Below are 27,230 nucleotides of genomic sequence, written 5' to 3' on the forward strand. Positions count from 1 at the left end.
TGTTAATATTTGTCACCTGCACTTTAAAATAACCACCGCATATGCGCGTCACTTTTTATTTAGTTGAGTTCAACGTCATTTTTGGTCTTTTATTAAAAAAAATTGTACAAAGGTAACGAAGGCGAGTTCATTGTGTATCCAACATGGCGGCGCCCATCACTTAGCGACGCGCCTCGCTAGACGCGCGTTTCGTGTTTGGGTTGTTGCTTCCGTTTGATATCCGTGCAGGACTTTGTTGCTTATCGCAACCGAAGTGACTATCCCTTTTGGCGTGTTGAATATCCTCGATGAGCGTCGTCGGCGAGATAGCACTGCTGTGATGATGGACGATACAGGTAATTTTATGCATCACCGCTCCTCAGCTTGTGCTGAAAAGCTTTCAGACGTATTTGGTGATGTCCACATATGCTTCCAGAGAGAAACCCGTCGCCCCCACCGGAGATCCGAGAAGCTGACGAAATCTCCAGCGGAGACAGGATAGGCGAAACTGTGTTTAGCCGACACTGGCTGTTTCAGTGCCTCCTGAAAGCTATCAAAGTGAGTTGTTGACATGTTCGGTTCAAGTTGTGCGACGTGACACCGCAGTGCCTGTTCAGAGCTCAACTTGCTTGTTGCTCAAGGCTTACGTTTGTAAAAGTTGTCTTCGCGTGGATTTAAACTAATGGACAGGTTTCAACTGTGACTAATGATAGTTTCGCTTAATCGAAGACTTCGTTAGACCGAAAATCACTCGAATATCCGTGAAAGCCTGCATTGCCATTGTGTTTTCTGCACATGCGTATAATAGAAAGTCTCATTGTGCATGTTTGCATGCACATGAACTAACATGCACATGCAAAATACGTCTTTGAAGCAATGTGACAGCTTGCATCTAATGTCATAGGCATACAACATGGCAGCAGCCTAGATTATATGTCAAGACATCACACGGCGGTCAGCCTGCTTAAGCTCGATAAACGACGTCGCTGGAGCGTTATTGAGCCTCTGCGCATGAATAACGAAGGAACCAGCATGCAATTTACTAATAACACAAATGTGACATCACAAAGTTTGCATCCCACAATTTTGGTGCTTCAACGTAACCGTTTCAGTGACATCAGTGCTAGCCTTCTAATTATAACATTAAATGTTTACTGCAGCTAAACCTGCGTACCAGTTGTAACTCTTCATTACATAGGTGCACGAGATTCGAGCATGAGTTTGGTTATGTTGAAAGTTCACTCCATTTGCCCTGATCTTCATATGTGCTGCCAGTTTTTCTTTTGCGTTCTTCACAAACGTCATTGCTTCTCTCTGGGGCATCCTGACCAGGCTGCTGAAAATGAGAATGCCTGTGGTGAAGGTGAGCAGGTATTAACAGAGGAAGAGGTTGTGGAGTTGGACAGAGAGGTTGAAGAAGAGCTCTGCACGGTTTGGGACATGGCTGCCAACTCCGTAAGTTTTTGCATGCAATTGCTTGCCGGGTTCTTACAACTCTTAGGTTCTTCATATGGAACAGATAATTGCTTTCTCTCATATGCTTGAGCTTTTTAAATGGCCCCTTAATCACCCCCTCTGGGCTTGATGTGAAAATACGTTCTGCAGATGGACGACAGGCATGGGAACATTTCTGTCGTATTTTGTAGCCGAACACAAACTTCATAAGCAGATTGCAGAGTTTAAACACCTTAATTTCAAACAGCGTGCTGGTGCGACTGGCAGTGGCTGTCTTGTGATGGCACATGGCAGACTGTCACCGTGAGCTGTCATTGGTTGGTCTGGATCTTTTCCCCAAACAAGATATTTGGATCAATGCTTTCCTTCCACCTGTTACTGTGTGTCTATTACTGCGAAATCTGTTGTGAAATCAAAACTTGGATCGCGCGCGACACCGTAGTTGTCTGCTGCCGGTGTGCGTAACCACATCACACAAAATTAGAAAAAAAAACCTAGTACCAATGACACAGTGGCGCTCGAACCTGGGTACGCTTGGTGCCAGCCCAGTATTCTACTTCTGAGCCACGCCGGTGCTTGGGACTTGTTGGCAAACTTGCCTAAGATGAGCTTGATGTCAGGTAAACAATCGCTTTAATAGGACTTAGAAAGCATTTTAAAATGGCAAAAGAACAAACAGTTGTCGCATAATGCGAATAGCGTAACGAGTCCAATGCTCTAATGGAAATGATGTTCCAAGCCATTGGTAGGCCAGCACCATACCACTTTTTTAGAACAGGAAAGTAGAGTGTGGATGATAGAAAAATAGGGCTTTTGACACTTGCATTCATACTAGGTGATAAAAATGTTTATTTCAGTAATTTATTTCTGGAGGCCTTATTGTATCAATACAGTTCTGAGACCTCCACCGGAAAGTTGATTCTGGGCCTCTTTTAAAGCATTGGTTCCATTTTCATATCTTTTTGGGGTGCTTTGTGGGGTGAACGAAGGTGACAGGTCTGTCAGCTAAAGTGGGTAGAGGGCTCCTACTTCAGAGCCGTGCAATAGCGAAAGCATTGCAGTTCTGTGCTGTGATGAGCTGATTATATGCAAGTGACTGCACTGCCTTCTTCCTGACAGGATGTTGCACATTTCCTGCACGAATTCAAGGCTTCCGAGATTTTCCTGCAGATCATCTCCACTTCTAAGTCACCTCGTCTGGTGGTGAGCTACTAGGCGTATTAATGCATTTTACAATAATTTACTTACAAAACTTCTCTTGTTGCATCATTCTTTATAGCATCATGTTCAAGTTACTTAGATGCCTTTAAATTTATCAAAAAATGTCTACACAAGATTAAAAACCATTTTTTAAAATCATCCCACACTTATGTTGGCTGCCTCCAGCAGTGACTTTTAGGGCAGAGTAACTTTTTTTTATCAAAGCATGTACTCTTCAACTAAGTTAAACACATACAAATGGCGCGATTGACCATCTGACAAGTCAACCTTTTCGTGATATAGGAAAAGTTATGTAACACGTTGTACAGATCAGAGTAGCTGCGTGAGCATGGGGGAAAGAAAAATGCATCGTCGTCAGTGGAGCTCTTTGATGTGGCATCATAACACAGGATATAGTGCAAACACAGCGCAACTAAAGAAACTCATCACACGACACCACACTTATTCTGTCGCTTTAGACAAGAAGACAAACAAGACGGCATGTGGTGAAAATCGTGAGTAAATTTATGTTGAGTTACCGCATGTATGTACTCTTGTCGCATTCACATCCCTTCGTCGAGCATTCCTCCAGTTAAGGTGTAGCGGCAAACTCCTCTACAATGATACTGCACTTGAAGGCAGCAGACATTTAGATTGGAGAATGAGCTTCAGAAATTAGCCAGGATGGGATGGCGTCAGCTGATGCGTTACGGGGATAGTGACGTGAACACCAATGGATCCTGCTGCTACGGATGGTGATTTTTACCTGGAACATTGCTTGCCTGCTAACCCCTTGTTATTTTGCTGACATAGGAAATTTTAATTGGAATACTGGGAAACATGGCTGTATTCCCTGACCTCAGCTTGGCTCTGTCTAAGGAACAAGGTATTCTGTGAGTATAACCTACGTTCGTGCACTTTGTCATCGACGTGCATTGTGACTTGTTTGGTTGTGAGGTGTATATACCTCTTGCGCAGGCAAATGGCTATGCAACTGCTAGGCGGAACTGACACGCCCACTCTGGTTCAGGTGTTGAGGTGAGACAGTGCTTGTATCGTTCGATAGGGAATGTTGTTGTCTTGTTTTGGTTGCATGTCTATTAGCACAGACATTTGCAATGTTGTAAAATAAATTTCTTGGTCTCTTATAGACTTTTGAGTGTGTACACATATGTGCAAGCCACACATCTTCAAAGAGTTGTCACACATTGTTTCTTTCTTTGAACATTTACTCATTCATGGCAGCTTGTAGGTATTGCCATACAAAGTAAATAGCGTTCCTAAGGCTTGTTCCTGATACACCTAACTTAGTTTGTTGTAATTTAAATGCCTGTTTTTGTACACAGGTTCAGTGTCTACTAGTAAAAAGTTTAAGTTTGGAGTTAAATACTTGAGTTTGAAAATAAGAGTTGAAATAGTGGCACATGCAACACTATGCAAGCAAGCTTAATTGCAGCAGAAATGTCGTAAGAACTTACGAATCATATGAAGGACTCCATGATGAGGTGAACGTGAATGTTACAGTAGATAATTGTCACTATAAGTTAAGCGATTTTCATTGAGGTCTGTAATTCAAGGATTTAATAGTTCTAATAAGTTACACAGCCTAGTGCAAATTTAGCAATAAGTAAATATAGATTAAATGAACAGAAATATTCATTTGATGTGCCAAATTAGTGCCAGGAGTTAGTGTTAGCCATGAAATGCTTGCACTAAGGGATAAGGGGGCAAGTGGGCTGTAATTAAGTAATAAGGAACACGTTATGTATTTGTGAGCAGTTAGTAAAAAGAACGAATGTTGAAAATTTTTTCTTCACGACTTGTTCTGCTACCGAGTAAAATCGGTTCTGTTTTTTTTTTTTTGCAGACTTTGCCACACATGCCTGTCAAATAAAGAGTCGCTGCCCGTCTGGCTTCAGGCCATGCGTTCATCTGACAGCTGTCTTTCAGGCATAACATTCATCTTGGAAAACTCCATCAATGGCAAGTCATGCGTGCACGATTGCAAACTGCCTGTCTTGTTTCTTTTAGCCTAGCATCTGTTGATAGCTGCACTTTTTGGTCTTCCTAACAGTGGTCATTATCGTTCTGTTGACAGCAAGCACGGACTTGCGAAAACATAATTCTGCACGTAAGGTTCGTAACTTGTCAGATTGTCTGTGAACTCGGTTTGTTTTTTTAGTACCCATTGAGCTTGTAGGTTTTGATAGTAGTACATATCTAAGGACAAGTGTTCTTGCATGCTTTGTCTTTCATAGTGCAAAATGCATGTGCATTAGATTTCAAAATTGTCTGCAGCTTGAGCAAAGATCTTGTTAACTGAACCCTTTATTCCATGTCTTAAACTGCATGTCACAGGCAGAGAAATGCATTATTGCTATGTTGATATGTGTAGTTTATTACTTATTTGTTCATCTTGAATAAGGCATTCAAGCATAGCAGCACCTGGTTGTAGTTAAGATATGTTGGTAAAACAAAGGGCAGATCACATAGCCGTGAAACCTGTTCTTTCAATTGCGTAGTAAAGTTGGCCTCAAAAGATGCGAGGGTGTGAGGTTTTAGAAAAACTGAAGATTTTTAAACTGAAAAAATATTGACTTCTTGCCTTCCTTTCAGATTGTGCTTTGAATTGTTGCTTGAAATTATCAAGGATGTTATAGAGTGTTATTGTCTTTGTTACAGCCATACAAAGTGCTGCGACGTCCTTTCTAAGGAAGGGTAACTAAAAGAGGATACCAATTCACTTTATATTACTACACTGAATTAATTCAAGATTCTGTCCTTATTAGATATTGCAATAATGGATAAATTCTCGGGAGATAAACAGGGGGTCAAAGGTCTGTCATTTCAATTTCTAGCGTAAGCCACAGTGCCTGTGTGTCAACGTGACTTTTTGGATCCCTAATGATTTCATGGCGTTTCGGCCATTGTAGTTCTTGTAACATCCATTGAATGTTTCGTATTTGTCTCTTTTAAGGTATATACAGTTAATTCAATATTAACCAATAAAAAAACTCAAGTAGATTACATCAGTATCTATGAAATTGTGGAGACCTGTTACAGGAACTGGTATCATTACAACTGTTTTGTTTTTCCTTTTATTGTGGTTCCCCAAGCTCATTCTCACATTAATAGTTGCTTTACTGGTGGTGTAGTGGGGCAGTAATTAATTACATGATATGGCTTAAATAATTCTCTTGTTACGGTGAGTTCTTACACGTTAAGTAGTTTTATATAGGAGGTCTCGTACAGTTGCTGACCATGGTACCTCCTTATGTGTAAAACATCTGTCTAAACATGTTTCTACATATGCTGGTATAGTAAAAATTTAAATCTAAAAGACTGCGCATGAATACAGCCCTTTACGAAAACCACACTTTGTAAATTTTTGACTCAAGCTGTACATGCATATGGCAGTGTTTCTCAGAAAAATACTGATAAATAATACTATGCCAGCCTTGTTGAATATAATTTGTCGAAACGGTTGTGTGCTAAATGCTGCTCTTGGGAACAGCGTCCTGTTTTCCACGGTTGGGACATTTCATGTTCGTAATGCATTTACTTTTCTTCACTGTAAGGCATGTCTACATCTTATTGCAACATTTGCATTTGGCACTGCTGCCACCTTCACCAATTATAAATAACTCCAGGGTACACATGTACAGAACCGACATGGTAGGGCAGGGCTACATTAACATTTTGGATTATACAAGCTAACGTTCCTGAAGGTAGCATGCTCGTGCGATGACCTGAGTACCTGATAGATTACTTGCCTTAGTGCTGTCTTTGACCTGCTGCGATACTCTGATCACTGCATGCATCTGCTTGCTGTTCACCACAGAGGAGCTGCTCAAAATTACCCTGCAAGTCCTGGACTGTGTCTTGGATGAAGACTCGGAGATGTGCACAGTGTGTGCAAATGGGAACTTTATTGAGGCACTTTTCACGGCTGCTAGCTACTTGAGGTGAGTGCAAATTTGGGACTTATTCCAGTGGTCTTTCTGACAGCTAAAGCTCTCACGAGAGTGTGATAGGTGCGTTGTCATTCTCACTTGAAGGGCCAAACAAGGGTTACAACTCGAAAGCTACTGAGAAGCATTCCTATAGAATTGAACGTACAGCTATTATTTGCTAGACGTGGAAGTCAGAGTTGCATGATTGGGGTGACATACAGGCAGTCGGCATAGAGCGTTTTCGTCCGTACTTGTAAACAACGGTGTCATATTCTTGAAGTCTCAGGCTCCATCACCGAGACGACCTGAAGGGTCTTTCATTTTAGCTAGCCAGCACAAGGCGTGGTGCTCACTCACAACTTTGAAGTGCCTTCTGTAGAGGTAGGGGTGTAGCTTTGACGTAGCCCAGATAATAGCCAGGCACTCTTTTTCTGTTGTGGAATAGTCGCTTTCTGACTTCAATAGTGGCCAGCTAGTATAACTGATAACCTTTTCTTTTTCATTAGTCTTCTGCACAAGAACAGCGCTGAGCCCTACACTGCTTGTGTCGGTGTGGATTTCCGTATTGGCGTATTCGTCAAAATTTGAAAGTATCAGAGGTGTCTGCTGGCATCGTTTCAGTTCATGAAATGCTTCAACTTGCGCCGCTTCCCACTTGAATTTGATGTCAGTCTTAGTGGCTCGGCGATTCGTGAGGAGCCCTTGACGAAGTGTCTGCAATAGGTGCACAAGCTGAGAATTCTGCACACGGCCTTCTTGTCGGTGGCTGGCTGGAAGGTGGCGATGGCAGCTGTTTTCTGTGGCTCTGCGCGCACTCCAGTCTTGCTAATCACGTGATCCAAAAAGAGGAGCTCCTTGCTCGCGAAGCGGCATTTCTCTGGCTTCAGGGTGAGTTCGAAGCTCCTGATTGTTTGAAGTAGGGTTTCAAGGTGCTGGAGGTGTTCGTCGAAGCACGAGAAAAACACGACGATGTCGTCCAAGTAAACTGGGCAAGTTTGCCACTTCAAGCTAGCGAGGACTGTATTCATGAATCTTGGAAGTCGCTGGTGCCTAGCAAAGACCATAAGCCATGACCTTGAACTCGAACAAGTCGTCTGGTGTTTTGAAGGTAGTCTCTTCTCAGTCTCTCTCATTGACTTCGATTTGCCTATAGCCAGTTTTGAGGTCCATCAATGAAAGGAACTCGTGTTGTGGAGTCTATCTGTGGTGTCCTCTGTTTGTAGGAGTGGTTACACATCCTTCGTGATTTTGTTCAGACGGTGATAATCGATGCAGCAGCGTAGCGTTCCGTTCTTGACTAACACCATGGGTGCTGCCTATGGACAATTTGAAGGCTGGATGATGTCGTTCCATAGCTTTTCGTCGACTTGTTTCTTCATGGCCTCACATTCTCTCGTCGACATTCTGTACGGGCTCTGACGGAGTGGCATAGCATTTTCTTCTGTTACATTTTTTTGTTTTGTGACATGGGTCTGTCGAATGCTTTACGACGATGAAAAACTCTCCTTATATTGCAGGAGCAGAGTTCTGAGCTGTTTTTGCTTATGCATCCGAAAGCTCGTGTTAGCGCCGAAAGCTAGTTGATGAGCTTTGTTCATTGTAGCAGGTTCGGTTGATTCAGTGAGGGTAAAAGCATTGCTGGCTTTTAGTATTTTTTCTATGTAGGCAACCATCCTGCCTTTGCTAATGTGCTTGTACTCATTGCAGAAGTTCGTGAGCGTAACTGTTGCATTCCCTTCTTGCAGCTCGGCTATTCTTCTGGCGGCGCAAATATTGTGTTTCATCTACAGGTGCTGGTCACCTTCAACGACGCCTTGCATGTCTGCTTATTTCTGAGTGCTAACAAAAATGCTGATGCTGGAGTGAGGAGGAATGGTGACTTGGTCTTTCTGCACATTTAAGGCATGTGTTTCTAATGGAGTGTGCAGCTGCAGCGCTTTTTTTGTGGATGGTGGTATGACTAAGACCTCAGGTCAATAATGGCACCGTGGTGGCTTAGAAATTTCATTCCCAGTATCACTTTCCTGCAGCAATAATGTAGAATTACAAAACTCGCAGATTATGGCCAGTTATTGACGGTGACTCTCTTGCTGCGCAAGCTCAGGACAGCATTATCAGGTGGCCTCAAGCTGTGTGGATTTTGGGTCCATTATAAGCGGTCTTTACTTTCTTTAGCTTGGCAGTGAATGGCTTACTGATTACGGAATAGTAGACCCCAGTGTCGACGAGAGTGGTGACGTTGTGGTTGTCAATGAAAACATCGAGGTAGCTGGTTCATCGCTATGCAATGCGGTTGGGTCGTGGCAATGGATCAGGGCTATGTTGGCTTGCTCGACTATTTCTACATGCTGTCGTCACGCCAATTAATGGCAAAGTTTTTACGGGCGATCACCGGCTTGCGGCTTGCTCTTCAGATTTCATTGGGGCATCGGTGGAAGAGGATATTCAGCATTTCACCATGTCCTTACGCAGGCGTGGAGAAGCGTTGCAGTGCAGTGCAGCGGCGTAGCTCATAGCATCTGGCTGGGGCAGCGATGCTTTGGGAATTTCGAGTGAATGCCGAACTTTCTCGCGGACAGTGTCGGCGATCGAATCCACTTGAGGCTGCACCGAGGGTAACAGCTTGCGCTGCTCCTTTCGCGTGATCGCTCGGATTGTCTCACGCTGGCTGTTGATGCTGAGGGGTCGAACTTTAGCGTAGTTTGTCGTCGGTGAGCAGCGATTGTGTACTGCCTTGTTCGCATCTCAAGTGGCTTTTCTATTGTTGCAGCCTCTGTCAGGAATTTGTCGACACCCTTGGGCAGGTCGTGTAAGTCGTGTAGGTCATGGAAGTCCTGCAAACAGCTCTTGCTTTATTCCTCGCTTTAGGAACTGTAGTTTATTTTCAGACATGGCGGGGCCGGTGTGACGGAACAGGCGGGTCATTTCTTCAGTGTACATGACAATGCTCTCATGTGGGAGCTGTACACTGCTTTCCAGCAGGGTTTTTTACCTTTCCTTACTCATGACACTCGTGCAGGTTCCAAGGAATGAGGCGGGAAATAGATCCCATGTCATGAGGGAGGCCTCTCTGTTTTTGAACCAAGTCTTGGCTCCATCTTCGAGGGTGAAGAATATGTGATGGAGTTTCTCGTCACAGTCCTAGTTATTGAATTGGGCAACAGGGTCATATCTTTCCAGCCAGCTTTTCGGGTCTTCTCATGGGAATCTGCGGAATGTCGGTGGTTCCCTCATTCGATTCATGACAACTCGTTGAAATAACACAGTGGCCGTCATGATGCCTGTTGTCTTTGGTGTTGCGGTGCTTGGATTGTCAGCCAGGAGTCTAGATTGTGGCGGCAGTCTTCGTAGTCTGCAGCTAGCTCGACTCTCCTTGGGGGTGTCTTTTTTTTTTGCGACTTGGGCTGGCTTCACGGCTTGACGGAGGCGTCTGAAACATGAACGAGCAGCGTTTACACCCGACGTCACATAGTCGTAACGTCAACGAAGGCAACAATTGGCATGTCAAAGACGAAAGTTTTTATTTGCCTGAACTTATGGCCCGGAAACTGAAGGTCAGGCTACAGCAATATACACTGGCACTGATAGCGGTGAACAGAGTGTAGGCCGTTGATAAAACTGACAGGCTGTGATGCGCATGGGCATTTATACATGTGCTGTTGAATGTTCCAGTGTTATCGCTAATGGCCACATAAGTTCTACAAGAATCTGTAATGTTCATGTCATGCACGCTGTCTTAACAAAATGATCTTGTAGAGTCCAGAAGCTTCTAAAATACTACAGGCATGGTTTGTGCTGAGCATTGCTTACATTTTGTGTAAGTGAAAACCGAATACAGCAAAATTGAAATAGGAAACATGCATGACAATATTTTTTTATTGTTTTGTCTTTTTCTCAAAAATTTCTGATATATATTTAAAGTGTTCATTGTTTTCAGCAAGATTCTTGAAATATGTATAACATTTGCCCTTATCATGATACTTTCACTATTGTTTTTTTTTCTGTGACGACTGCTAATTTATGTAACCCTTTTTTTTGTATTGGACCCATCACCAGCTACTTGTGCTATGGGACTGAATATTTGTATACGCATTTTATAGTACAATAACTTCTCCTTTGATTGGTGATGATTGCATTGATTGATGAGTAATTGCCACAGGTCCCGTTAATTAGGGAGGCGATCGCCGGGCTAATTCCAAGGGCCGAAGTATCGGCCCCCCGAACCGCACCACGAAAGCGTGGACAATTTAGAAGTGGTCCTTTTTGGCGCGCCAGCGGACGCCGGCTGTGGCCCAAAGAACAAGTCAGAGCCGAGAGTTGATAAACAAAACAGAATTATATTCTCAATAATGGCAGATCAAAAAAATACACAAGTATGCACACTCCACAGTAGTTGAATACAATATGTTTCCCACCAAACAACATACTACACAGTACAATCAGCCACACTCGAAACAACGGACACAGACAACAATACGCACTACAATGCAGTCGCATGCATTGAACAACCAAGACACTTAAAAACTAAAGAGATAGAACCTATTCAGTCCAAAGTTCTTGGAACAAAAGTCTAGATGATACTCTTCCGAGAATCACTCACTCAAAGTCCAGCGTTGTTGTCGTTCCGCGGCCCCTGAAGTTTCTCTTCCAGGAAACCTCACGTCTTCAATAGGCCACTCTCCAAGCTTCAAACTTCTTCGCCGGAAACACGTCGGCTTCACACACGCAGCTGTTGCCACGCGTCTTCGCTCGATAGCGGTAAACACACACTCTTGCCTGTAGCTCGAGTCGTCACCCCTCAGGTGGAAATCCTCTTCTTCTCCTGCTTTGTCTCTACGGACAAAACCTTCGCCGACTACACGGCGGAATCCCTACGCGCTCTGGCGCTAACTTCCGTCTTCTCCTGATCTCTCATTTTGGCTGCTCCATTAAATACCTTCCGCGCGAGATTCCAGAAGGTTCTCATCATTTCGTCGGCGCGATACGCAGCGAAGGCTGGGGAGGGGGCGAGACGGTTCGAATGCCGTTCGCGACGGATGACTCAACCCGGCATGACCCCGCCCCTTTCCATCTAGAACATTCGAGTGCTTGCTCCGCCGCCGTTGTGGCGTGAGGAGGTTCGTCGGCGAGCCTATCTTCCGAGAGGGGAGTCTTTGAATGTTTGTTTTTTTCTCTTTTTTTTTATCGTTGACCTCGCGGCGTCACTCCGGCGTCTCGTCGCGAGAACTTGGAGGCGCGCCCTTTTTGAGCGCTCGTTCTGTGACAGTAATAAAATTTTCATTTAAATATTTATAAAGATTAAGGGGTCCAAGAAGTGGCGATTAGTTACGATTTACTCATTAACTTGCTTTGAGCTGGGCTTACCACAATGATCTGAGGTTGAAAGTTACTTTTGATGTTCTTGCTGGGCAGCTCACGAGAAAAGTACGACTCCTTGGATGCATTCTGGCACTTACTACATGCCATGGACTACGAAACTGATGCCAAAGAACTCCTCTGTGAGTGCTGCACTAAAACTTCTTCATATGCCTCTTGAAAAGCCTTTTTTTGTTTATGTTTATTGAGAATCACTCTTCTTTTTTGCATGTCACTTTAAGAAACATGCATGACGCTATTGTACTGTGGGATGCATCATAAGATTCTACATGTCAAAGCAGTTTTATTGTGTTTTCATGTTGGTTGTTTAGTTGTCATACAAGTTGTTTGTCGGCCAGAATTGAACATAACCATACATTGGAATATATACAAGAATACTTATACATGGGGGGCAAGTACTAACAGGAAAGGCTAACCACGAAAAGGGAGATTAATTGAATAGTAATAAGAACATGCTGGTGGGCATTCCGCTGGCACTCCCAAATATTGTAAGGAAATCCGCCACTGTCACTAAAGGGAAAAGTATACAACCACTCTGTACTGCCAGTTCTAACATAACACAGTAAGAGATTAAAGGACGGCAGAAGGAATCGGGGAACGAACTGGGGAAGCAAATATCATTGTTAACATCAAGCGAAAAAAACGGGCCTAGGCTGGCCATGTAATGCGTAGGACGGATAGCCAGTGGACAGTAAAGGCAACAGAATGGTCGATGAGGGATTGCATTCGAGGAAGGCAGAGGGTTAGATAGAGCGATGAAATTAAGAACTTCACAGTAGAGCTGTGCAAATAGTTAAATTTTAAGTGCAGAGCAAATTTGAATATGGAAATGTGAGTGCTAATTGAACGAAACATTTGACGAAGACTTCAAAGTGAAGTTACAAAAAAAAAAGTTGAAGAAGATCCCTAAGCATATTCCTATGATGAAACTACATGAAAGTGTTTCTTTTGGATAGATTGATCAAGTGCTAGCAAAGTTGTGTTTCATGGCTGTCATATCAAGAATGAGTCAATGCAAAGGTTGAATTGTATTTATGTACATGAGTTGGCGCAACCAAAAGTGTTGCTGACAACGCTTTGCACGTGAAATTATTGAATCAATACAAACTTGCGACCGTAGCTTAACTTGAAAAGCAGCTTTTCTCGCAATATGAGAATGTGACGTGGTGAAGCATATTAGAAATCTGAAGGGGCCCACTATCAATAAGGTGACTGTATTAGTCTTCGGAAAGTCTGAACAGTTCGAACAGTAAGATTCCAGTGCGAATCGAATAGCAGACACTAACCAGACAATATTCGACATTTCAAATATTAGTGCATTCCTGGCTCACAGCAGTGAAATGGAATTAACCCGCACATGACGGGGTAAACTGGAGATAATTGCCCTGCAGTGGACATTAACAGGCTGAGAATGATGGTGACCACGAACAAAAGAGCAAATTCTAGATCATGTAAATGCACATGTAATTTCACTGCTGCATCGATACTACCAGGTCTTGCAGTCCACTATAGGCGACATTCACTTGAAAATGGCATTTCTTACATGTATGCATGTGGTAAGCTTTCCTATGACACGTGTCTGCCGAGACTCTTCACTCCAGATGCAGACACTCTGACCACTGGCTTTGCCAGTCCACGCTCGATCAAAGAAATAACTAAAATCACTTTAGAATACTCAACCGAAACAAAGAGAAATTTACCTTGGTAGTTTAATTATGTGTGATGTAGCATGGTAGCAAGATCAGATTTATGAAACTGACCGTCATCCGATGTTCTTCTGCATCTGTAGATTGCGCTGGTGTGAACTTTCTGCACTTAATGATGAAACTGTTTTGAATGTCGGTGCAGTGTAAGTCTAGCTTGAGTGGTGTTCACTTTAACCCGTGAACTGTTAGCCTATACCCCGCGACAACTTTCTGTGGCAGCACAGCCAAGGCTACGGAGCCGAAGCACGCTTGTCTTACTGCGCCACAGCATGTAGTCCCTCAACGAAAACGTTTGTATACTGTTCTGGGTAACTAAGATTTTACCATTCGTCACTTACATTTTTCGCGAATTTATTTTTTAATTAGTGAATAAAAACGTTGCGCAGTAGAAAAAATTTCGTTTCACGCTCTCTCAGGTTTTTTGGGGGTTTTTTGGCTTCCGTCGCCTTTTTACCTCACCGCATTCCTCACTGTCAAAGATGGCATCCGCCGGTTACAGCTCGTCAACGTCGCTTATGGAGGAAACACCGCCGCGTGCCGCGAGTCCACCAGCTGCGCAGCCGTACCAGGCGTTGTCAAATCAAAAGCTGTCCGTACAGGCCAAGAAGGTGGCATACAACGTTTACGCGCAAGTAAGGAAAAGCAGCGAAACGCGAGAAAACGCAGCGAAACCTGCAGCGAAACGCGAGCAAACCCGAGCCGAAACGCGAGCAATTTTTAATAATTGTGACACGAGCCGAGTTTCGCTGCATTCGCCGCGCTTCGCTGCAGATGACATGCTTCATTTTTGTTGTTTATTCTTCCAGACCCATATACTACCTTGACGAAACCTGGGTCAACGCCGGACACACAAAGGATAAAGTATGCGCTGGTGAAATTGAAACCGAAACACCCGTCGAAGCGGTCGGACTACTTGGCGCAGTAGCACATGTGCATAGGCTCCGCCCACGTAGCCTTGGCCGTGCTGCCACAGAAAGTTGTCGCCGGGTATAGCAGTTGTATTTGCCTCTTGTCCATATCGGCAGCTTGCTGTTGCAAATTTCTCAGGAGTGTATGATAGGCATTTTCGTTTTTGTCTATGAACAAATGTCTGGAAAGTGTCCATTGAATCAAGCACCTATTATGCAGTTAGAAGAATGCCTTATTTCTCCCAAACGGCTCAAGAATGGCATTGGGATTTGACCGGGGTACAGGCGCACAGCAGCGTGTGTTTCAAGAGTAAACTGGTGGTGGCAAGATAACTTTGGCTGCATAACTTCTCCTGTGCTCATGAAGTGGACTGAGCATTGCGTTGCATTGAAAAAAAATTGCTTATATGCATGCTCTCACAGCCATATTGTGTCAACCTTCAAGTGTGGTCCTGCATTTCAGTACCCTTGTAGGCTAATGAAAATTCCTAAAGTTTTCAGCCATGCTACACTATGATTACATTTAGCTGGTTAGTTGTAAATTGAAAAACTGCTGCAAACTTGCTGTGTAACAAAAACTTGGGCTTCTTGTAAATGTAGTGCCCCACTGCGAAAAGTTGGAGTCTCTGCTTGTGGACTGGCTTCAGGGACAGGAGGTGTCGCCGCTGCCGCCCAAGCACTGCTGGCGGACCCTAGGTTCGGCAGTGACCCTGGTCAGCGGCGTTCGACAAGCCACGGGAAGAGAGGCCGAAGGTGACCCTGAATGACTTCGCTAATTGCTATGGCTGTTTGTTCATTGCAGCCGATCATGTCTGCTCTTCTGCACCTTGCAAAGTCATTCACAGTTGGTGCTGATCAGAACAGACTTGATATTGTAGGCAAACAAAGAATCGTGAGCCTTCTATGAAGTACAGAAAACATACAAACTGCAATACAGGGGTTGTGCATAAAGTGATGAGACTGGCTCTGGTAAAAAGAACTTGATTAGTATTGTGCAAATAGTAAATTTTTGGTTGAAGCGAATTCGAAGCATATAGTGATTTAGTCAATTAATTTCTAGTCCGATTTGAGTAGCATAAATCACATATTATATAAAAAAATGAGTGTATTTCTTATGACCCAACTAGCCCATACAATATCTTATTAAAAATTGAGACAAGACATCTACCAATGTCGTTCGTTTTGGTTCAAAGTGGAAGCAACTTTGAATAGTAGTGGGATTTGACCTTCGATAGAATGTCAATGATAACCGTAAAATGTGTTACGTTATAAATTTAGTATACTTAAAACATATAAGCTACAATAACAAGCTTATTAAACATTATAAAATGATGAATAGATGTGACGGTAATAAGGTCATGGAGTAGGGCTTTGCGGCAGGGCAAATTCCCTTTGATAGGCGTACTCATGGTATAGCATCATTTCACTGCAGTAAAACCACTTTTACAAGGCGGTTGCATGTGGTTTCATATACACCTATTCGTTCATTTAGAGAAATTTCTGATAATTTAAATTCGAATTGAATTCAAGTACTGGAACATTCGTTCGAATATTCCAAGTGCTAGAATATTCAAACAAGCTTAAACTGATTGATCAGATTGGTAAATATTAAAATTATTCAAAATACAGTAGACACAAGATAATTCAAACTCTGATAATTAATACTTTCAGTTAATTCAAACAGAACTCAATTTTTTGGTTGGCGCTCTATTCTTTCAATGTATGTAAAAGCCTCTTGATTCAAACTTCATTATTCTATTAATTCATACTTTTTGCAGTTCGATACCAGAAAATATCTGCTGGTTTTCCACTACTATTTAGAAGTTTGCGTGCTTGTATAATCCTAACAGTCTAAAAATGAAAAATAAGCACCTGAGGCCTTCAAGGAAAAAGGCTTTGCTAGTAAAGAAATGTTTGAAATGAAGCACATGCATGGTAAACCATGATGCTTCTCAACTGGTATAGAAAGCTTTGTGTTGAAGGCACATATAGCAAAGAAGCAGTTGGCAATTCAGGATTTCTTTAAAATGTCTGATCAGCAGTTAATGGCCGATAAACTTGTGGATCTTACACCTCTGTTTTCTGTTCATTGCGTGCGGTTAGGGTTTAAAAATGCTCTAACATTTTTTAATATGATAAAATCAATGCTTAACCATAATGTGGGTTGTCAACTCACCCAGAGGCATAGATCTGAGAACTTCTGATAATTCAAACTTCTTGATAATTCAAACAAAATCCAGAAGTTCCTTCGAGTTTGAATTAACGAGAGTCGACTGTAGTTTCTTTGAGCCTCAATACAGCTCTCCCAATGCAAGTTCTAATGGCTCCCTGAAAAGTTGGCTGGCATGGCCTCTTTCAGGAATTCTGTGGTAGGCCATTTGATGCCGGTAACATCGTTGAAACAGTGACCTTCCAGGCTTGTCTTGAGCTTTGGGGACAGGAAGGAATCTGCTAGGCTCACGTCAGGGCTGATGCAGCCATAATACAGCCCTGATGCAAGCCTGGCAGTCTTCTTGTTACTGAATCTCAAGAGAAGCCCAAAATATCACTGTTAGGTGGTGTTCATGCTATCAAACGGGCTTTCATAGTGTGTAAAAACTTGCATGTTAGGTGCCAAACTTTGTTCCTTTCGTTACTAATCACCTTTTTTTTTTGTTTTTAGAGTAATTAGCTGCACTGGTGCCTGTGTGTGTCGTTGGCAAGATGACTTGGGATATAAAGGCACTTATGAAAAGCTGCACATTGTTATAGGTCTTTGATACACTTGTATGTGCTACTTCGTGCAAGCGTTAATGTCTTAAAACTTGAAAGTGCAAATCAACGAGGACAAGAAAGAACACAGAAAGACAGCACCCTGTCCTATCTTTCTGTGTTCCTTCCTGTCCTCGTCGATTTTGCGCTTCCAAGTTTTAAGACCATAAACCAACTATCCCAGCAACGCATACTTATGAGCTTTAAGGTGTGTGTGGGTTTGGATGCGGTGCTACAGCACTCGGGAAAAGAAGAAAGAAAAACACAGTTGCTTGTTATAATATTATGTTTATCCCCGCCTATGTCTGTGAGATATGCTTGCTCGTGCTAGTTCTACAGAATGAGTGGTCGAATCAAGTATCGAAACAGCTAGCACTGCCAGGATAATGCAACATATATACACCTTTGACGGCGTCCTTCCTTCACTAAAATGATTTCTTGAACCATTTGACTGCTGCATGCATGGACAATCACTCAAGTTTTGCCGCACACATTTTTTACCTGGTGACAACGGCACTGCCATTGTCACTGCTAGTTTGTTTATTCAATCACTGGTTTGTTTATTCTCAAAAGCTGTGCAAAGTACTTTAGCAGTGTTCTATTTCAAGCACTCTAACTGAAATTATTGCAAAGGCACGGATCGATCACTGGCTTTGTATACTTCTGTTGATCTCGAGTCATTAGGAACATAATAGCACTAACGACCTTGGTTCGATGCCTTTGGATGTGCTTAGATGATTGGCACGCATAAAGACTGGCATACAGTAATTATTTTGCACCTATAATACTCTGTAGCAGTGTTGTGGAATGGGCACCGTCATTCCATTCCAATGCCATTCCGGGGAATCAGAACTTTCCTTAATTCCATTCCTTTCAATTCATCGAAATGAAAAAAACTTAGCCCATTCCCACTCTGGGAATGGCTAGGCTGTTCGATTGTATTGCTTTGATTCCTCAACGTAGGAAAGACATCTTGTTAGTTTTATTGAGTTTGGAATGAACGCCTCATAAAACTGATGTCATGAGATGCATTAGAACTGAAAAGTTACGGAAAACATGCTACCAATGTCGAGGGATAGTAGGTTTGTGACATATCTCGTGCAGTGCAACCATCCTACTCATTCCCATAGAGCGGTTCTCCTGCTACCATAGAGTTTCATATAACAATACCTAGAGTGGAATATGTCGCTAGCGTCTACGTGGGCTCCTTCAGCGGTGTTTCTATCCGCGTGGGAATGATGGGAACTACAGGCTTCGGATCTGCTTCAGGTGGATCACGTTCTTGCGATTCGTGATGCTTCTTTTCCGAGTGTAAAACAATGTAATATGAAGTTATATTAAATTGAAAATTGCTTCATTTTTTTGTACACAAACTTTATTGCAGACGGTTCTTGTGACTAGGCGGTAGAAATGAAACCTGGACAAATTTAACCACCAAGGTATACGTTGCCCTGCCATTGCGTTCCAAATTTGACATTAAGATTTATTGAATTATTTTTTACAACACTTGAAAAGAAACGTGCTTGTATTTCTCTCAAAGGTACGCATTATCTATTTATGCAAATAACAGTACAGTATTAAGTGAGAAACACTTACCGTTTCATCTGGGACACTAGGTGCATCTGTCCCAGTGGTCTGCCCCCATCGCACCTCTGGTTTTGAGAGATGGTTTAGACTCCAACCAAAAGTTTTGAAGAAACCCGACGTTTCGGAACCGACTTGGTTCCTTCCTCAGGGGTGACTGCGGAGGCTACTAGCAGCGTCGTCTTCAAAGCACTCGCGGGGTGGCTAATGACCCCCCCTCTCTCTCTCTCGTTTTGTAGTGGAGCGTAGTCCGTTTGAATACACTGGGGGAAGAGTTCCGAGTGAGCGGTTGATATTATGGGCTGTCCTCTGTATGTGCCACGACTCGAGTCTTCTCCTCCAGTTCGGCTCGCTTTCAAGAATGGCCGTCGCTTCGAAATTTATTTTGTGATCCAACTTGTCAGCATGTTCGGCGACCACGCTGCGCTCTTTGTAGAAATTCCGCACATCGTTGGCATGTTGCTTCAGTCGTTCCGGTAGGTTTTTCGTCTCGCCGATATGCGACGAGGGGCACTCGGCACACGGAATTTTGTAAACGACACCGGGGTGCCTGTCTATTGTCGGCTGGTCTTTCGGGCGGGGGAGGAGGCGGCCCAGCGTACATGAAGGCACGTGCGCGATCCTTCCTGAAGATCCGCGCTAACATCTCGCTGGTTCCCTGAACGTATGAAACCAATACGCGTTTCGGGGGGCTGCCAATTGAGGTTGATTGGTGTTTTCGTATCCTCTGTTGCTCTGCGCGGCGTGTGGTGGCTCGGATGAAGTTTTTTGGGTATCCGTTTTTTCTGAGGTCAGCAATTACGCGGGCCTCCTCTTTCTTTCGCTCGGTGTCATTAGAGCATAAGTTCCCAGCTCTCTCGAGTAGCGTGGTCACAACCGAGGCCTTGTGGCAGGCGAGGTGGGAAGTATCGAATTGAAGGTAGCGGCCAGTGTGCGTTGGCTTTCTATGAACGGAGAACAGCAGGTCGTTGCGCTTTCTTGCCACCTGGACGTCGAGAAAGGGCAGGCAGTGGTCGCTTTCACACTCGGTCATGAATTGTATGGCTGGGTGCACGGAATTTAGGTGTTGTCTGAAGTTTTCAACTTCAGCCGTCTTAATGATGAAAAAGCAATTGTCCGTATAACGCAGAAAAAGCTTGGGTCGCGGCGAGAAGGAGCCGAGTGTTTTCTCTTCTATGTACTCCATGGTCAGGTTTGCCATCGTGACGGAGATGGAAACTCCCATCGCGGTTTCACTGGTCTGCCTGAAAATATATGTAATATATATATCGGCGAGACGAAAAACTTACCAGAACGACTGAAGCAACATGCCAACGATGTGCGGAATTTCTACAAAGAGCGCAGCGCGGTCGCCGAACATGCTGACAAGTTGGATCACAAAATAAATTTCGAAGCGACGGCCATTCTTGAAAGCGAGCCGAACTGGAGGAGAAGACTCGAGTCGTGGTGCATACAGAGGACAGCCCATAATATCAACCGCTCTCTCGGAACCCTTCCCCCAGTGTATTCACACGGACTGCGCTCCACGGCAGAACGAGAGAGAGAGGGGGGTCATTAGCCACCCTGCGAGTGCTTTGAAGACGACGCTACTAGTAGCAGTCACCCCTGAGGAAGGAACCAAGTCGGTTCCGAAACGTCTGGTTTCTTCAAAACTTTTGGTTGGAGTCTAAATCATCTTCCAGTTTCATACCCAACCAGACAGACTTCTGTAGAATGTTTACTTTCAAGTCAATCAGCCAAGACTTCGGACAGGATACAATGCAGCTCGTCGAGCGCTACATACGCATTAAGGAAGGCATCTTTGTCTTCAAGACTCATCTCGACTTCAGCGGCTCCTGCAAATAAAAGAAAGTCGTTCCTGAAAGCCTGCGCCTCAAACGACTTGTCCTGACCCCCGAGGGCTTGGAAGTCGTCACGAGAGCTGAACAACGACTGATCAACGCCCACCTTCATGAAATTAACGCCTCTCTACGGAAAAAAGAACGGGACCTGTTCTTCCCCAAGCGTAAACTTGAGCACCGCATCCCTGAGTTGATGTCTGCGATAGTCGCGTTCGCGGACTCCGTTGCAGCATCGACGGCAAAAAAGCACCGGACCGCTCAGGATAAGAAACTCTCCCACCTGTTGGACCAGAGTTCCACCCAAAGCCCCCAAAATTCTAGGTTTGTCACAAATCTTTCATCTCGTCCACTCACTGATCGGGAAACTTCTGTCCTTGCAAAGGGACATGGCTATAACATGTCAACGATGCCCCGTCTACGTAAACTTGTCGCGGCTGTAGAGGAAGCCGTCCAAAGCGTGAGGCCGGGTGCCAGAGAAGAAATTAGGCTGAAATCAATTGGGATCCTTTCGAAATTACCGTCACAAAGAAAAAAGAACTTGACCATGGAGGAGAACCAGGCACTTCGGGAACTCCGACGGGATCGAAGTATTGTCATCTTGCCCACCGACAAGGACAATTCGACGGTGCTGTTGGACAGCGGGGACTACGATCGGAAGGTTTCAGCTCTTTTAGAAGGGGACGCATACATGCAGCTAGTAAAGGAACCAACGAAGCAAACCCAGACACAGCTAAACAAGCTACTCGCGGAAATTTTCAAGCATTACCCGGATCTCAGAACACTTTACCTGCGACTAATCTGCCGTAACGGATTCGCACCGAGTTCGTATGGACTACCGAAAATTCACAAGCCCGACGTCCCTCTCCGACCGATTGTAGACTTCACTTCCTCCCCATGCCGAGCCCTTTCAAATTTTCTACACCAAATCTTCGCCCCACTAACGCGGAAGACACCAACTCATGTCCGTGACGCCAGCCACTTCGTGCAGCTAGTGTCAAATGTAAGCATCCGCGATGAGGAGAGCGTGGTCTTATTTGACATCATCTCATTGTTCACCAACGTGCCGGTTCCCTTAGCTGTCTCCGCTGCCTGTGCTGCACTTGAGGAGGATGCAAGCCTGAGTGAAAGGACTCCTTTGACGGTTGTCGAGCTCTGTCATCAACTGGAGTTCTGCCTCTCCAGTACGTACTTCTCCTATAATGGAACTATTTTCAGGCAGAACAGTGGAACCGCGATGGGAGCTTCCATCTTCATCACGAGGGCAAATCCGACCATGGAGTACATAGAAAAGAAAGCACTCAGTTCCTTCTCGCCGCGACCTAAGCTTTTTCTGGGTTATATGTTCTGCCTGAAAATATATATAATATATATATCGGCGAGACGAAAAACCTACCGGAACGACTGAAGCAACATGCCAACGATGTGCGGAATTTCTACAAAGAGCGCAGCGCAGTCGTCAAACATGCTGAGAGAAGTTGGATCAAAAAATAAATTGCGAAGCGACGGCCATCCTTGAAAGCTAGCCGAACTGGAGGAGAAGACTTGAGTCGTGGCACATACAGAGGACAGCCCATAATATCAACCGCTCTCTCGGAACCCTTCCCCCAGTGTATTCACACGGACTGCACTCGACGGCAAAACGAGAGAGAGAGAGAGAGAGAGGTCATTAGCCACCTCACAAGTGCTTTGAAGACGACGCTGCTAGTAGCCTCCGCAGTCACCCCCGAGGAAGGAACCAAGTCGGTTCCGAAACGTCGGGTTTCTTCAATACTTTTGGTTGGAGTCTAAATCATCTCCCAGTTTCATACCCAACCAGAGAGACTTCTGTCGAATGTTTACTTTCACCTCTGTTTTTTGTTGTGAAGTCGAGTCAGCGGAGCATGACGGTGCGTCTACTTAGCTTCGTCATCGCTTTGCAGTCGACTTAGAATGAGTTAAGGCAAGACGCGTTCGTGAAAAACATGAACGCCAGGCAATACCCTGCACTGGCATAAGACGCTACATCTAGGCGCAGCGGTGAGTAGACAACGCTTCGTTTAAACTGTCAAATGCGACTCGCAAAGCTCCAACGTCGCAGCGAATGAGGAGATTTAGTGGTCGTCAGCCTCTTCGAGCAACAAAGGCACTGGTTCAGCCTGTTTTACCGCACCCCACTACCCGCGCTCCGCGAAGAACGAAACTGATACTGTAGCAAAAGGTCTGTAGACATTTCACTAGCTAACCCTATCCAATCCAAAGCCTGTACTTCCCATAATTCCCATGGGGGTACATGATTGCAGCGCCAGATTCCTCTCTAGGTATTATTGTATGAAACTCTATGCTGCTACCTTTAATATTTTCATGGTCACTATGTTTCAGCAAATTGTGACGTTTTAATATTGTTTAGGCTTGAACATGCTGTTGCTAAGATGATGCCATAGTGTACTTTTATGCTGACAAAAGTAGTCTTCAAGAAGACTGAGCAGTATTGCCATGTGTGTGGAGTGGTCGTGAATTTGGAGAAAACTAAGATTTGGTTAATGAGGAACAATACCATATAGGTCTGCTCATACTGGTTGGAACAGTACACCGTTAGGGCACCTTGGGTCTTTGCATCAAGTACGAACACTGGGCCACAGTGCTTGTCAGCACTCACAATTGTCAAGCGCGCCAATCAAGCACAGAATAACTTTGTGTTCTCCTGTCTGCACGTATGCAATGTTTTCTTTATCGCAAAGGTTATTGACGTGTGTCACATATTAAACTGCTCGTGAGATAAAGATTAGGCTGCGCATAGAGTATTCGCTACTTTCATGTGAGGGTACAATGGGAACCAAAGTGCAGGGATAATTTGTTTCTCCCTTAAGTATCTGCTAAGATAATGCATTTGTTCATACGCTAACTTAGGCATCCGTTTCTCTTTTACGAATTGGCAAATCGTTTATACACTTGCACCTTGCCTGCCCTTGAGTCTGGCTAAATAAAGGTGCACCTGGAGAATGGGTTGTGGACTTCGACATCGAAAAAATATGTACTCAGGCCTACATGACTAATTTGAGCATGATAATTCAGTTATAGTAATTAATAATATAGCAAAATGCATTCCTCCCCAATGCCCTCTTTGCTTGGCAATGCAAACACGGGTGAGTGCCGAGTCGTAGCAACTGAGCGAAGAAAAGATGCATTGGCAAAAGGTAACGATAATCATGAACTGACTTCACCCAGGAGTAGTGGGAGTAAGGGCTAACCAGCTCCGAGCTCGAGAACGCCTGATCTTCCGGTCTATATCAGCAGCGGTCGCTAGCATCTTTAGGAACTTGGAATAGGCCACCCACCTATATTTCTCTTTTTTTTCGGCTCACACAAATGCTTCTACAACACGTCCGGCACTTAGTCACTAGTTCTTCGGCAATAAATACGACACAAAAAGTGCCTAGGTACCCTCGTGATTTCTAAATGCAGAAATAAAGGCTGCAAGTAGTACAAGAGGGAAAAAGGAGCTTGTTTTGCTTTTATTATTCGAAATTTCAAAACAAAATGTCATGAGCTAGATGGGCGCTCTGCCGTTTAGTTTTTAAAACCTCGGTGTAAATCACGGCTGCATCAACGGTTGGTTTCAAAGAAAAAAAAGTGATATAGAACAATTGTCATCTATATATCTGTCGCGCTTCACAAGCATGATCTGCTTGAAAGAGGTGCTATGTAGCAACACAGTCTATATAAGGACAGAATTCTCGTAGGTGCTGAGCTTGAAAAAATACCATGCTTCTCATCAGCCAAACCATTTTAAAAATACTACATTATTGTTGAATAGAGACACTGACTTTTTAATGTTTGAAGTTTGAAAAACAACGCGTAGACGAAAACGTGCTCTATGTTCGGGAAAAGGCACAATTCCATTTTAATTCCATGCAAAAGGTGCTTCATTCCATTCCAATTTCATTACTCCAAGTATTATTCCCATTCCATTCTGGGCTCGTGAAAATCTAGAATGACTGCTCTATAGTACCTTCAAAACTCCAACGATTCATACCTCCTGGCAGCCTTTGAGCTTCATAGCTGACATGTTCTGTGAATTTACTTAGCAAGTTCTGATACAAATAATCTATGTTTCGGAGTGCTTGCTGGCAATCGAGAGGTTAGCATTATATCTCACACAACAATCGAGAGGTTAGCATTATATCTCACACAAGTGATTCACAATCATTCTTTTCAATATCTTGCAACACGGACTTGACTTTACCACCCGTGTACTTAGTTGTGGCGGACACGTCACATTCGGAGTTGTCATGCGTCAGCGTTCATTTGTAGCAGCCAGACGTAAAGGTATGCTCTGGGTGGGCATGCGAACTTCACTGCATCTGAGGCCATGGAGACCCCATTCATTCATAAGTCATGCTCATTTCATATGTGTACCCTTTGCCAGAACTATGTGGGGCTGGTGTTCTGGGGGAAAAAAGAATTTAGTTATTGTCTTGCTGTGTAACGTTAAACTAAATACAGCAATTCAGACTTCATATTGATGGCATTGCAGTGCCTTTGTGAATTTAAAGGAACACTGAAGGAAATTAGTTTGATCTTTATCTATGTAATTATTACCCTATAACACTAACATAGTTTTGTGTGTAGACGTATCACACCTTGCTGCTTCTCGAATAGAACTGCCCGAGTCTGAATGGACACATCGACATAACCACAAGACCTCCCTTTGTGCTGCTTTTTTGTGAATTGGCCATCGCTAATTTCACATGAGATGTGTTGTGGTGCACTGCAGGTTCGGTTGGTTTGTGGTGTTGAACGTCCCAAAGCGGCCTCTAATAATAACTGCAAATTAATGAAATTCTCCTTAATTCTGTGGCAGAACTGAAACCAAAGAACCGATGAGCTGAACAAGCACACGATTACAACGACTTCGCTGTTCAAAACAGCAGTCACAGGGGTGCAGTTCTTCCCCGTTCATTATCATGTGTCATGCAAGCTGTAATTGCGAGCGCAGCCTACACACTCACAGAACGAAGTCAGTTGATATAACAATGCTCCTTCATTTCATTTGCGCTCTTTCGAGTTTTGGTTTCGCTGCAGAATTGGGGAGAATTTCATTAATTCGCAGGTATTATTAGAGAACGCTTTTCCAAAATCTCAAAACGGCAATCAGTTCTTCGCATGAGGGACTTCAATTCGTCCATTTCACTTAACTGCCTAATTAACTTTTCTAATTACTGTTGCAAATGATGTCTTCAATCCTTTTAATAAGCCTGCCGCTACAGAAAAAGCAACTGTGAAGACAGCGAACAAACAGTGTCCCCAGCTGATTTTTAAACCGCACTTTTTCAGTCTTTCCCAATAGCCAAACAGCACCCACCAAAGGTGACACTTTCGTGACTGTTGGCTTTTGTGATAGTTTCAAAATACGGCCGCATCGCTACTCAGATACTTGAGTTGGACATGAAAACATCCTGATTAACCTCACATGACATGGCTTTAAAGATGTAGTGCTAATTGTTGTAAAGTTGTATGCTACTCACAATAACGACACTACAAAATGCTAACTTAATCACTCAGCAGTCGGGACGTTCCTTAGCTGAACTTGTAAATTTGAACTCTAGCCACTTCAAGTCACAAGGGTGCATTTGTGGCCTTTGCGATGCAGCACAGGCCTGTTGTGCACCACAAACAAAAACAAGAAGCCATATTCCTCACAGCTGAACGAAGTAATTCGCTTACAGTTTTTTTTGGTTTCAGAGTAATGTCATGTAATTCACAGATTACTTGCGACTTATGTGGCATCATATTTTGTTCCAGATGACGAACTTTACAAGAGGTTAAAAGAAATGCACTCGGCCCTCCAAGCACGGCTGCACGAGGCGGAGTCAAACAGCGACTCCAAGCTTCAGCGGCCAGAAAGCATCGATGACACATTCCACATGCTGCAAGGCGCCCTTGAGCAAGCACTGGGCATCAGTACAAGACAGTGTACAGGATGACAATAAATTCTTTTTTTTAGGTAGCTTATAGATTGAACTGTGTGTGCCTATCACAGAACGGTTAAAGGGACCCTGCAACACTTTCTCAGCGTGGTCGGAAAACACTATCGAACGGTAGTCGAGGCTCATAAGACCATGTGAGCCAACGCATTATTACACTGCACGCGGCTTGCAATTTACAATTGATTTTCTTCGCTAGAAATCGGGTGCTGTTGTCTCGGGAAATGCTTTCAACCAAAATAAACTCAAAGTCCATGTTCGAAAGAAAGTTCCCAAGGTCATGGTGTGCTCTGAATTCAGTTTCTTGCCCCCTTGTAATTCTCCCCTGAATAGTTTTAAGCATACTCCCTGGTACAAAAAGAGAGAGGAAGAGTTTAAAGCATGCGGCAAACTAACACCACTCATACTTGAGGGATTCAAAATATTGTGTGGCAGTTAATTTTCAAGGCAATAAATTCTAATGAATTCATTCGACACTCGAAAAAGTGTTGCAGGGTTCCTTTAATCACTGTGC

At 43.8% G+C, this 27,230-nt stretch overlaps 1 protein-coding gene across 2 annotated transcripts; it reads left to right on the forward strand.

The window, feature by feature from the left end:
- Nucleotides 1-157: 157 nt before the first annotated feature.
- Nucleotides 158-26,739, forward strand: LOC119170617 (protein saal1). 2 transcript variants are annotated; one of them, XM_037421834.2, is made up of 11 exons: nucleotides 158-335; nucleotides 416-537; nucleotides 1,312-1,434; nucleotides 2,554-2,637; nucleotides 3,448-3,527; nucleotides 3,613-3,672; nucleotides 4,502-4,617; nucleotides 6,476-6,599; nucleotides 12,000-12,085; nucleotides 15,178-15,330; nucleotides 26,535-26,739. In XM_037421834.2, exons 1-11 carry the CDS (start codon nucleotides 320-322, stop codon nucleotides 26,714-26,716), a joined length of 1,146 nt encoding a protein of 381 aa, XP_037277731.2. In that variant the 5' UTR covers nucleotides 158-319; the 3' UTR covers nucleotides 26,717-26,739. The 2 variants fall into 2 exon arrangements, with proteins under 2 accessions (XP_037277731.2, XP_075743124.1); XM_075887009.1 differs by lacking the exon at nucleotides 1,312-1,434 and having other exon boundaries at nucleotides 178-335.
- Nucleotides 26,740-27,230: the final 491 nt, after the last annotated feature.

This window comes from Rhipicephalus microplus, chromosome 2, assembly GCF_043290135.1.
Source record: "Rhipicephalus microplus isolate Deutch F79 chromosome 2, USDA_Rmic, whole genome shotgun sequence".
NCBI lineage: Eukaryota > Metazoa > Arthropoda > Arachnida > Ixodida > Ixodidae > Rhipicephalus > Rhipicephalus microplus.

Bases quoted from the DNA above. Each gene is read 5' to 3' on its own strand.
- LOC119170617 (XM_037421834.2), top strand. The intron at 1,435-2,553 runs GTAAGTTTTTGC...TCTTCCTGACAG, and splicing joins GGGACATGGCTGCCAACTCC to GATGTTGCACATTTCCTGCA. The intron at 2,638-3,447 runs GTGAGCTACTAG...TTGCTGACATAG, and splicing joins CTAAGTCACCTCGTCTGGTG to GAAATTTTAATTGGAATACT.